Here is a 13,296-nt window from a genome sequence, read left to right on the forward strand (position 1 = left end):
AACCTTAAAATGAGTGTTTGAAAGGGGTCACAAAATTTAAGAATATAGACACTTGTCTCCATCTAGTTAAGTAAAGTGATTGTAGAGCAGAGACTCTTAATTTTATAGCCAAAACTCTTGGACAAGAGTGTAAAAATTACAGAACTCCTTGCCTTCTGCATCTAGGACTACTCCCTCGCTTTGACTGGGTGAGTTTGTGTCTTTCTCTTCCTTTCCTCTGTTAGCCCATCTAGGGCTGGCACAAGGGGAAAATGCATTGTCTGTGTTCTAGTGAAGACAATAATTTCATAATCTGCATATGCAAAGCAAGCATCTGATGTACACTGTATATACAGAATTAACAAAATAGGATAATATATACAAAAAGGAGTATTTGGCTGGTTCCAAAGTAGGAACACTAAAGTGGGCAAAAATGGCTGATCTTGGATTTATTCTTTTTGCTATACCTGCTTCTGAATGCAACATGCCCTAAAAATATCTGACATTTTCCCTAAAATATCATTTGGATGATTTAAGGGGGTTAGGTATTTCATCACACATTATGTGCTTCAAAGGGTGGAGGTGAGTGTGGGCTATGTGCAATGTCTAGTCTGGGCTCTAAAACAATGTTTTAGATAAATGTGAAGTGAATTACCCTAAATAAATAATTTCTACTTCACAGATGCTTAAAAGCTGGGACCCCTTTCTGGAACAGAGAACTAGTAAAAGGCTCCTTCCAGCCGCTTGTTTCTAAGTTACTCTGTAAGCAAGAACATCTGAATACATGGGGACTTTATGATCTGATATTCCCTGGATACTAGCTGAACTACTTATAACAGTCCGTCAAACCCTGTGAATGTCTTTGCCCAACTGTGGACCTTGAATGTTAATGTACCATTAATGGGGTCCTGCTGCTATATAACCAATTTAATTACATGACCTTAGATGTCACTTCCTCTCTATGGGCCTAAAAATCCTCTTTAAAATAAGAAGGTTGGGGGGGAGGGGAGGAAGCGAGGAAGTGGGACAGAGAGAATACAGATCTGAATATGAAATAAAATTTAATTTAAAAAACAAACAAAATAAAACAAGAGGATCGGACTAATTGATCTCTGAGATCCCTTCCAGTTCTGACATTCTAGGTGGGTTTCTAGAAGTCATCTCTACAGGGTATCCCTAAAGTCTGGACACGAAATCTCATTAACCGTTTCACCAAAGACTCTGTGTTGTTCAGCGATGCAGTTCTGTTTTATGTGAATGGTGAGGTTAACAGACAGAATGTTTGATACCGGTCGCAAAGCAATCTGCATTGGGTGGACCACTCCAAACAGCAAGGAGCACAAAAAATTATGGTGTAGTGTGGTTTGTGGAAAGCTCATGTGTTGGGGTCATTTTTCGTCGATGAACATGCAATTGGTGAGACTTATTTTGCCATGTTGAGAGACCAGTTAATGCCCCAACTTGGAAAAGCTAGGTGAAGGACTTCCTGAGTGGTCCCAACAGGATGGCACCCCTGCCCATTTCGCCACGGTGGTAAGAGATTGGCTGAATGACAATTTCCCTAACTGGACTGGAAGATGTGGCCATGTGGAGTGGTCCCCTTGTTCACCAAACCTTAGCCCCCTTGACTTCTTTTTCTGGGGTATGCTAAAGGAGAAGGTGTATCCAATGAAAATCACAGATGAAATACACTTGATTAAACTCAAAGAGTCAACGTGCTAAAATTGATGGCAATGTGGAGTTACTGCATGGAGTTCACGTGGATCTTGCAAAGTGCATCTTTTGCACCACAAATGATGAAAATCATATTGAAGATGTTATTTGTTAATATTCTAATTAAATAAAATGTTGAAAATTTCATTCATACCCAGCAAAACCGAGTATCATGCTCCAAGGCAAAATACGGATTTTCAATAAAATAGAGGACTTTCAAGCTTTTTCAGTGAAAAGATCAGAGCTGAATAGAAAATATGACTTTCAAACACAAGAAACAAGAGAAGCATGAAAAGGTAAACAAGAAAGAGAAATCACAAGGGACTTACTAAAGTTGAACTGTTTTGTTTACATTCCTACATGGAAAGATGATGTGTATAATCCATGAGGGTAGCTGAAGGGAATATATATGTATATATATAACATATATGTAGACAGAGGGCACAGAGTGAGTTGAAGAATATGAAGGGATGATATCTAAAAAAAATCAAATCAAATTAAGGGATGAGAGAGGAATATATTGAGAGAGGGAGAAAGGGAGAGATAGAATGGGGTAAATTTATCTCCCATAAAAGTGGCAAGAAAAAGCAGTTTTGTAAGAAGGAAAGAGGAGGCAGGTGAGGGGGAATGAGTGAATCTTGCTCTCATCAGATTTGACCTGAGAAGGGTATAACATACACACTCAACTGGGTATCTTACCCCACAGGAAAGAAGGAGGAAGAAGATAAAAAAGGGGGAACGATAGAAGGGAGGGCAGATGGGGGGAGGTAATCAAAAACAAACACTTTCGAAAAGGGACAGGGTCAAGGGAGAAAATTCAGTAAAGGGGGATAGGTTAGGAAGGAGCAAAATATAGTTAGTCTTTCACAACACAAGTATTGTGGAAGGGTTTTACATAATGATACGCATGTGGCCTATGTTGAATTGCTTGCCTTCTTAGGGAGGGTGGGTGGGGAGGGAAGAGGGGAGAGAATTTGGAACTCAAAGTTTTAAAAAACAGATGTTCAAAAAAAAAAGCTTTTGCATGCAACTAGGAAATAAGATACACAGGCAATGGGGCATAGAAATTTATCTTGCCCTACAAGAAAGTAAGGGAAAAGGGGATGGGAGGGGAGTGGGGTGACAGAAGGGAGGGCCGACTGGGGAACGGGGCAACCAGAATATATGCCATCTTGGAGTGGGTGGAAGGATAGAAATGGGGAGAAAATCTGTAATTCAAACTCTTGTGAAAATCAATGCTGAAAACTAAATATATTAAATAAATAAAATAAATAATTTTTTTAAAAAGATAAAAAAAAGGAAATTTCATTCATTTCATTTCTTGAATATATCCATTTTTGCCTATGTGTCCAGACTTTAGGAATACCCTGTACATCAACGATGTTAAGAATAAGATTTTTCCAGTTGAAAAGGGGGAAATTTCCCTCTCCAACACTAGACTTGGCTGTTATCCTTTCCTCCCACACCTTTGGTTATTGAGGAATATATCCATGGATCTTTGAGTTTTGGAAAATGGCTAATCCTCATCAATTTAAAAAAATAAATCAACCACCAGAGACTATCATGGTTCCCTTTCCTCCAGAAGAAGTTGCTAAATACTTGTCTCTTCTACATAGGGTCCTGCACAGGATTCTGGACGCAAGGCTACTGTAGGGACCTTAACGACTCTGAGCATAGCTGAAAGCTACTCTGAATGCTACCCAAGTATAATTCCAAGTATAATACAGTTCTATAGTGCCTCTTCCATCTTCTGAGCTTTCCCATTCCTTAGAGTTTCTCAAAGACTGACCCATCAGGAACTTCTATTTACTTCTATTTACATTTGTTCCCACGACAGAAGCACAGCTGGCACAGTGGTGTCAAAAGGGCCCAAGCTTCTCCATCCCCTTGGTTTTTCATTTTGGCAGGGACCCACAGTGTCTAAGTACTAAGCCAAAACCTTCCGTAGCAACCCCCTCACTCCCCACCCCCTGCTGCAGTCTCATGCTATACACCAATTCTGAGCAAACACCACGGCCTCTCAGCACTCTGTGTCAAAAAGTGGTTGAACCCCTGCCGTAGGAAGGCAGTCACCTGATTCCGCTGTCGGCCCATCAGTAGCACACACAGGACATAGAGCACCTCCAGTTTGTACATGATCTCGTGCATGATCTTCATTGACTGGGGCAGCTGGGTCCTTGAGGAAGTGTTTGCCACACCACTCTCATCTGAAGATTCTAAAGGAGGCAATGCAGTAAGTTCAGAAACCCATTTCAAAAGGAATTTATAAAGACCAAATCCTTTCAAGTCACATTTGCTTTGTATAGACTTCCAAGCTTAGGTCCCCATGCCAGCAGAACTAAGACGGTCTTATAAAAGCACCAGAAAGCTCACCAAATTCCCAAAAGCAAACTTGGAAATTCAGAATAAACAGAATTTGCCACTCTTTCTTAGATCCTTTATTCCCTAAGTTGTTTGTGAGCATAAAAAGTTTCTGGCCATGCGATTACACCCTCTTGGAAGGGCAGCTCTCACACCTGGACACTAAACAGGCTTCTTGGCAACCAGGGCTTGGGCTGGAATACCAGTCAGTCCAGGGTGTCCTGGCAAGCCCAGAAAAAATCAAGGAGAATGGCAAAGCAAGTACGAGATGCAGTACGATATAGTGAGGGTAAGTGGGGGCGGGAAACCAGGTCAGAAGACCAGAGTTTAAATCCTAGCTCTGAACACCCATGGACCTTTTCCTTAAAATGATAAATAGTACAAGGAGTCCCCAGAGCATCAATAACTATGGGGTGTGTGTGCGTGTGTGTGTGTCTCAAGATGTGCTACGTAACAGAAATAACCATCGTCACTACTTCTATTTGACATGACGCTAGAAATGCACGTATAGCAACAAAAAAAAGAAACTGAGGGAATACGTATAGATAAAGAAAAAAAAATTATTGCTTTTATGCAAATGATAGGATGGCATAATTTAAGAACCCTAAGACCCCCAAATTAATTGAAATAATGAATAACTTCAGCAAATTTTCAAGATATAAAATAAATCCACACAAATCATCAGCATTTCTATACAATACCAACAGTACTTTGCAAGAAGAGATACAAAGTGAAACACCATTTGAAATTACTACAGAATGCAATAAAATATTTAGGCATCTACCAAAAAATTAATATCACCTAAATTAATTCACTTATTCAGTGTCGTACCAATAAAACTACCAAAGGATTACGTTATAGAGCTAGAAAAAATAATAATGAAATTCATATGGAAGAAAAAAGGTCAAAAATCTCAAGGGGAATAATGACAAGAAGCAGGAACACAGGGAGCCTAGCAGTGCCAAATTTCAAACTACAAAGCGTTAATTTTCATAACAACTTGATACTGATTAAAAAGGAGAGAAATTAAGGCAATGGAACAGATTAGCTATACATCAGAGAGAAGCAAAAGTATCTAGTGCTCAAGTATTTGATCTGCACAAAGACCCCAGCTAGTGGGACAAGGACACCTAAAAAACTGCTGGGAAAATTGGATAATAATATGGAAGAAATTAGTTTTAGACCAATACTTCACACCTTATACCAGGGCTGTCCAACCTTGAGTTTTTACTGAAACAGAAGACAATATATTTTGATTTACCATTTTAGTGAGGGCTCTGAGGTAGCCTGGCTTCATTTATTAAAGCATTTATGTAAATTTCTATGCTTGTAGGCAGCTGCATAAATCGCACTTTTGGACAGTCCTGCCTTATACTAACATAAGCTCCAAATGGATACATAATCTAGATATAAAAGGTTACATCCTAAGCAAATTAGAGAAACATGGAAAAAAAATTACTATCTCTTATCTGTGGAAAGGAGAAAAGTTTGTGACCAAATAAGGGATACAGAGAATCACAGAAGATAAAATAGATAATTTTGATTATATAAAATTTAAAAGGTTTTGTACAAATCCAATAAAGTTACTATTACAAGAGAATTAACTGTGGAAAAAATCTTTCCAGCAAGTTTCTCTGATAAAGGCCTCTTTTCCAAGATATACAAGGAATTGATTCATATTTATAAGTGCCATTCCCCAACTGATAAATGGTCTAAGGATATAAACAGGCAGTTCTCAAGGGAAGAAATTTTGGCTATTTAAAATGATATGAAAATGTTCCAAATCACTACTAATTAAAGAAATTAAAATTAAAGCAAATTTGAGATTCTATGTCACTGTCATCATATTGGCAAAGAGAAGGAAAAAGAAAAATGGTAAATGTTGGAAAGGATGTGGGAAAACAGAGACACTAATGTAATGTTGGTTGATCTGAGAATGGGTACAATCCTTATGGAAAACAATTTGGAATTACACACAGAAAGTTACTAAATAGTACCTGCCTAACTTTAACCCAGTGACACCACTGTTAGACTTACTGCCAAGAGAGATCAAAGAAAAAGAATAAGGTCCTATGATGTACAAAAAATTCTTTTTGTGAGGCAAAAAAAGGAAACTAAAGGCATGATAACTGTAATTTATATATTGTTTGATGTTAAAATTAAAATGACAGGACTCCAATATGGAGTCACTTGGGTTAAGTGGTCCCAATGTCCATAAAGCATAAGGGCAAAGACATAGAAGCTTGCACTTTTCCACTTTTCTGAACTTTAACCCTGTGTCAAGTAGTTAACACTCACAGTTTCAGTTTCATCTTTATCATTTTCTTTCATGTAGTTATTAATTATTTCTATGATGTGTTTTTTTACCCACTCATTATTTAAGATTTCATTAACACTTGATTTGGATCTGTGTCTTTTGTTTTTTGGGTCCCTGAACCAATTACTATTTTTATTGCAGTATGTTCTGAAATAAGTGCATTAACTATTCCTGCCTTTTCACATTTGTTTGCAATATCTCTGTGCCCTAGTATATGGTCAATTTTTGTTAAAAGATTCATATGGTTCTAAGAAATATGCATATTCTTTTGCTGTTCCATCGAGTAAGTCTTTTAACTCTAGTTTTCTCTAGTAATTTGTTCAGTTCCATTTTTTTCTTTTTGTTTATTTTTCTGTTAGACCTATCAAAAACTGAGAAGAATATTGACGTCCCCTGTCACTGTTAGTATCAATGTTTTCTTGTAGCTCAGATGTTTCCTTTATGAATATGGATGCTAAGGCATTTAGAATATATAAGATTATTACTGACAATGGTTTGCTGTCTACGGTTTCTTTCAGCATAATATAGTTTCCTTGTATATCTCTTTTTATTTTTTTAATGCTTTTTTTGCTTTGTCAGATGGCATGATGCAATTCCTCCTTTTAAAAATTCATTTTATGCATAGTAATTTCTCCATCCCCTCAATTTCACTTTGTGTATGTTTTTTCTTAAATGTGTTTCTTGTAAGCAACATATCATTGGGTTTTGTTTCCTTACCCAACGTCACTCTTCTTGTTTTATTGGATTGTTTAATCCGTTCACTTTTAGAGTTATGAAAATTAGGTTTAACAAAGATTATACCTGATGACTAAGTAGGATTTATACCAAGAATGCAGGAATGGTTTAACATAAGGAAAAGTATTAGCATAATTGAGTATATCAAATAATGAAAGTAACAAAAATCATATGATTTTATCGGTAGAAGCAAAAAAGGCTTTTGACAAAATACAATACTCATTCCTATTAAAAACACTCAAAAGCATAAGTATAAATGAATTTTTCCTTAAAATAAGAAGCATCTACCTAAAACATTAAGCATTATTTGTAATGGGGATAAGCCTTCCCAATAAGGTCAGGAGTGAAGCAATGATGCCCATTATCACCAATATTATTCAATATTGTATCTAAAATGCTAGCAATAGCAAGAAGAGAAGAAAAAGAAATGGAAAGAATTAGACTGGGCAATATCAATAATAAGAATAAATATATTAAATACATAATTATTATAAATATATTTAATATATTAATAACAAAAATAAATAATAAAACTCTCTCTTTTTACAGACAATATGATGATATGCTTTGAAAATCCTGGAGAGTCAACTAAAAAGTTAGTTTAAAAAATTAATAATTTTAGCAAAGTAGCAAGATATAAAATAAACCCACATAAATCATCAGCATTTCAATATATCACCAAAACCCTGTAAGAAAAGATACACCATTGAAAATAATTGTAGAACATATAAAATACCTGGGAATAAACCTGCGCCAAGACACAAGAACTATATGAACATAATTATAAAACATTTTTATACAAGTAAAGTGAGACTTAAATAATTGGAGAAATATTAACTATTCATAGGTGGGCTGAGCCAATATAACAAAAATGATAGTTCTACCTAAACTAATCTACTTATTCAATGCCATCCCAATTAAACTACCAAAAAATTATTTTACTGAGCTAGAAAAAATAATAATAAATTTATCTGGAAAAACAAAAGGTCAAGAATATCAAAGGAATTAATGAAAAAAATGTAAAAGAAGGAGGTTTAGCAGTACCAGATCTTAAACTATATTATAAGGCAGCAATTATCAAAACTATCTGGTATTAGCTAAGAAATAGAAAGGCATATCAGTAGAACAAAGCAGACATACAACACACAAGAGGAAATGATTGTAGTAACTTTGTGTTTGACAAATGTAGAGATTTAAGCTTTTGGGATAAGAATATACTATTTGGTAAAAATTGCTGGGAAAGCTGGAAAGCAATCTAGCAAAAACTGAGTATAGATCAGTATCTTACACCATTTATCAAAATAAGGTCAAAATGGATGCATGACCTAGATATAAAGGGAGATAGCATAAGAAAATCTGAAGAACATGGAACACATTACCTATCAGAACTTATGAATAAGCAAGAGACATAAAGCATCATAAAATGTAAAATGTATAATTTTGATTACACTAAATTAAAAAGGTTTTGTACAAATAAAACCAATGTAGCTGAAATTAGAAGGAAAGCAGAAAATCTGGGAAAAAATGTTTATAGACACTTCCTCAGATAAAGGCTTCATATCCCCAACATATGGAGAACTTTGTCAAATAAATGGTCAAAGGATATGAACAGGTAGTTTCTTGATAAAGTCATGAAAAATGCTCTAAATCATTACTCATTGGAGAAATGCAAATCAAAACAACTATGAGATGTCATCTCACACCTATCACATTGGCTAAAATGATAGAAGGGGAAAATGATAAATGTGGAAGGGGATGTGGAAAAATTGGGACATTAACACATTGTTGGTAGAACTGTGTGAACGGATCCAACCATTTCTGTTGGAATTATGCCCAGAGAGTTATAAACCTGTGTATACCCTTTGACCCAGCAATGCTACTAGTAGGTCTGTTTCCCAAGGTGACAAGACAAAAAGGCAAAGAATCAATACATTCTAAAACATTTACAGAATTCTCTTTGTGGTAGCAAAGAACTGGAAATTGAGGGGATGCCCGTCGGCTGGGGAACGGTTAAACAGACTGCTTGTGGTTGTGATGAAATGTGCTTTCAGAAATGATGAACTAGTTTATGTTAGAAAACCATGGAAAGACTTGCATGAAATAATGAAAAGTGAAGTGAGCAGAACCAAGAAAACATTATATACAGTAACAGCAATATTGTTCCAAAGAATAATTGTGACAAATTATTCTGAGTACTATAAATACTCAAATCAACTATAAATGACCTGTGAAGGAAGACACTATCCATCTCCAGAAAAAGAATTGATAAAAATTTAGTATGCATAGTATGGTTTTACATATATTTATAAATCTGAGTCAAATGGTAACCTTCTCTAGTGTGGGGTGCAGAGGGAAGAAGGGAGACTGTTCAGAACTTAAGATGTAAAAAAAAAAAATTAAAAAGAAAGTTAGGCTTTTATCTTCATTTATCCCTAATATTGTAGGGTTTTGCAAGTTATTATTTTTCCCCTTTTCTGCTGTAAACACAATACTATATTCCTTCAGTTACTTTACCTTACTCTTTTTTTTTAAGTGGCCCTGTTCCCACAGGTTCTTTTCCCTTCACCCCTCATTTCCTCCTCTCATTTGTTACTCCCTTCCCTTCAGGGTTAGTTCCTTTTTCTCTCATGCTTTTATCTGGTTAATTCTTGGCCCCTTTCTTTCCTATCAGTCTAGTAAATTCCCCCTTCTTCTCCCCTTCAACTAGTCCTGCTCATTAACTATTAAAATTTCATTTTTTGCACCCATTTCCAAAAAAGGATTTCCTTTTACTCTCTGGATGGATAATGGAACATTATCCATCCTCTCTTTCTGCCTACTGTAGAACCTCATTCTCTAATTCATGACCCTTAATATTATCTAGTCTCTCTCTGTATTTCTCATACATCCTCATATAGTCTAGCCTTTCCCCGCTAGGTTTCTGTCATTGCCTCGTAGAGTTTGTAAAATGGATTTCCCCTTTCAATTGTGCCTCATTTATGTAACAATGTAAATTATTGCAGGTGTCAGTGAGGACACTGCCCCCTAGTAGGGCCCCAGCCCCCACATCACTGATTACGTAGCCTGCCACTATTCTATACCTTCTCCTGGTTACCTTTCTCCCCACTACATTTGCTTCAAAATCTGCTCCTTGTGTCCATATTCTTCTACCTCCCAAGGGCTAGTTCCTCTCAGGGATTCCAACTCCACTCCTCCCAATGTAGGATGAATAGACTTTTCAAATACCAAATCCCCCAGGTTTCACTGAGTGTAAGGTCCACATCTCCCTTCACTTGTAGAAATATTCATCAATGGAACCTCCTCTCACTACTTAAGTAAAGCTTCCTTCCTTTCTCCCTCTTTTCAGTCCTTCCCCACTTCCTTCTTACCCACTCCCCTGAAGGTTCTTTTCTTTCTGAATCCACAGACGTCACCTTTCCCTCACTGCTAGCCCCTGATTTGACCACAGCATATCACATATTTCTATCCTCCATTCTCTTCCTCCCCTTTTATGTTGTAATATAGTCCTCACCTGTAGGCAAAGTGTTGTCAGGTTCTGTCTATAACACCCACTGTATTCTTCACTATTACCTCCACAAGATCTTTGCCTGTCTCCTTTTGTGCATGTAGAAAGAAATCTCTTACTATTTTCTCTGTGGTCACTGTTGCTGTTGCTGTCCTTGGCTGCTGCATTTATTAATTCCTCCTGCATTTCTGTTATTTGGGGTGCTCAAGAAACAAATAATCTTATCAGTTCTGGTTTTCTTTTTTAAAATGTTTCAAATGTCTCTTTATTATTGAAGGTCTACCTTTTTTTATTGTGTGATTAAGCTCGGATTTGCCAGAATAGGTCACTCTGGGCTACATCCTGAGCTCCACCGCTTTTCAGAACACATTATTCTATTCCCTTGTATGTTTTCTAAAGGATGAAGAATAGTCTCACATTATTTGAGTTTCTTTTCCTTTGTATTTGAAGGTCTTTCTCCTTTCTCCTCAATTGCAGAAATTGTTTCTGAATCAAACTGTTAAATGTAATCACTATGTGTCAGAGTTTGTAGCCCTGGCCTTTTTTTCTGGAGGAAATCTGTAAATTCTTTCAACTAGTAGTTCATTTTCTACGATCATTAGTTCTGGGCAGTTCTCTTTGATTATATCCTTCATTATGGTATTAAGGGTTTTTTGTACTGTTGTTCTTCTGGAAGATTATTGATCCTTCGATTGTCTCTATACATCCAATCTCCAAGATTAGTATGCTTTGCTTGAATGGGCATGTTTTCTTTTAATGTTGTTTTCTGTTTCTTTTCGACTTGATTGTCCTTTACTTCTGCGTATCTGAATTCCAATCTATTGTTCTTTTTTTTTGTTTCTTTGGTGACGCTTCCCATGGCAGATTATAGTTTTTCTATTCTTCCCATTATTTTTTTCTGTGCAGGCCATACATTCTGCCTTCATAATTCTCATTTCTCTTTTGAATTACTCATGAACAGCATGTTGGGGGTCCACGTTCTCCTGAAATTCCACAGGGTCGTCTGTGTCTTTTAGAATTGGACTGTCTGGGGCAACTAGGAGGTGCAGCAAGTAGAGCACCGGCCCTGGAGTCAGGAGGACATGAGTTCAAATCCGGCCTCAGACACTTGTCACACTTACTAGCTGTGTGACCTTGGGCAAGTCACTTAAGCCCAATTGCCCTGCCTTCTTTCCTCAAAAAAAAAAAAAGAATTGGACTGTTTTCCTTTTTTTTTTAAAAGTATTTATTCATAGATGTCTGAACTCTTTTACTAATCTGGAGGCCATATTTCCTTGTGTTGTTACTGTTTTCTTTGTTGATTTATCTGCTTATGTTCAAGATCTTTGCATTTTCTTTTTTTCTGAAATGTTTGGTAGCTCTAGTGTTTTTTTTTCTTTTCTTATTTTTCCCTAATTGCTCACATTCTGACTCTCTTCCCTCTGCTTGTGATTTCCTTGGGGGCTGGCTCTCAAAGTGTCACCGGTCTAGGTCTCTGACCCCACGTGACTTTTGGGTGGTCAGAACTAACCCCAGCTAGATGCTATGCTCTCTCCTTCAGGCTTGGTAGGATGCCGCATAGTTGTGCATATGCGTGATATCCTGTCCACTGCCTCTGTTCAATTCTTTAGCCAGATGCTAATTAATTCAGAGCTTTCCAGTGCTGGTGCTGCAGAGTCGTCTGCCCTGGCACTGGCTCTGCTGTTGCTATAGGGTTGACTGCCCTGGTGAAGTTTGCAGCTTCTAACTGGATAAAACTGACTGCAGCAGTCTGAGTAACTCCTTTTTTGCTACCTCAGATAGTCAATGCAAACCCTCTCAATTGTTTGTCCTAATAAAGAAACTCCCCTCTAAGACTGTTATCAATAAATCATCCTGAGCACTTCTCTATCACATCTGATCAGTAATGTCCCCTCTTACATCTGGCACCAATTACCTGTTCTCCAGAAAGCCAATTTTTAGGGTATATAACCACCTTGCTTGAAGCCCAACTTTGAACATACTCTGCCTCCAACATGCCTCTCTCTCCCTCAAGCTCGTGGGTTTCTTGAATCAATGGGGATGAACCTCTGTCTATCTATATTGCCATACAGTGTGTACATATATGCTTTTAAGGGATGGAAATGAAATGATGAATGGCTGAATGAATGATACATGAATGTGATGGAATATTATTATGTTGTAAGAAAAGAGGAAGTAGATGATGTCAAAGAGATGGAAAGACATGATGCATAGTGAAATAAGAAGAACCATATATACTCTTAACATCAATACCATAAAAATGAACAGTTTTGAAGACTTATAAACTAGTAAAAAATTAAATGAGTAGAATCATAATAATGTAAAAACAATCTGGAAGGCTGTAAGAACTATCACTACAATGGCTATCCATGATTCCAAAGGACTAAAGATAAAACACTATACACCTCCTGACAAAGGGGTAATAGATTTAAGATGCAGAATGAGACTTTGTATTTTTGTATACAGTCAACAAAGAAATTTGTTTAGTTTAACTATGCATATTTGTTACAAGGAATTTGTTTTTCTTTTCTCTTTTTTCCAATGGGGTAGGAAGGAGAGAAAATAGATGCTAATTTTAAAAAATCAATTACAAAATAGAGAGGTGGATGTGCTGGAATGATGCACACATTTTCAGACTATTAATTTTAATTGTTTATCAGGCATCCAGGTGGTGCAATTGGATAGT

The 13,296-nt window shown here is 36.7% G+C and overlaps 1 protein-coding gene across 3 annotated transcripts in view; it reads right to left on the bottom strand.

Moving 5' to 3' along the window:
- The window catches only part of LOC118841921 (transient receptor potential cation channel subfamily C member 4 associated protein), a 79,686-nt gene that overhangs the window by 14,780 nt on the left and 51,610 nt on the right, over positions 1 to 13,296 (bottom strand). For all 3 annotated transcript variants that reach the window (XM_036749616.1, XM_036749618.1, XM_036749617.1), the window contains one exon: positions 3,766 to 3,908. In XM_036749616.1, the coding sequence (XP_036605511.1) occupies positions 3,766 to 3,908 (143 nt within the window). The remainder of the gene's footprint in view (positions 1 to 3,765; positions 3,909 to 13,296) is intronic.

Source organism: Trichosurus vulpecula, chromosome 3 (genome assembly GCF_011100635.1).
Source record: "Trichosurus vulpecula isolate mTriVul1 chromosome 3, mTriVul1.pri, whole genome shotgun sequence".
Classification (NCBI taxonomy): domain Eukaryota; kingdom Metazoa; phylum Chordata; class Mammalia; order Diprotodontia; family Phalangeridae; genus Trichosurus; species Trichosurus vulpecula.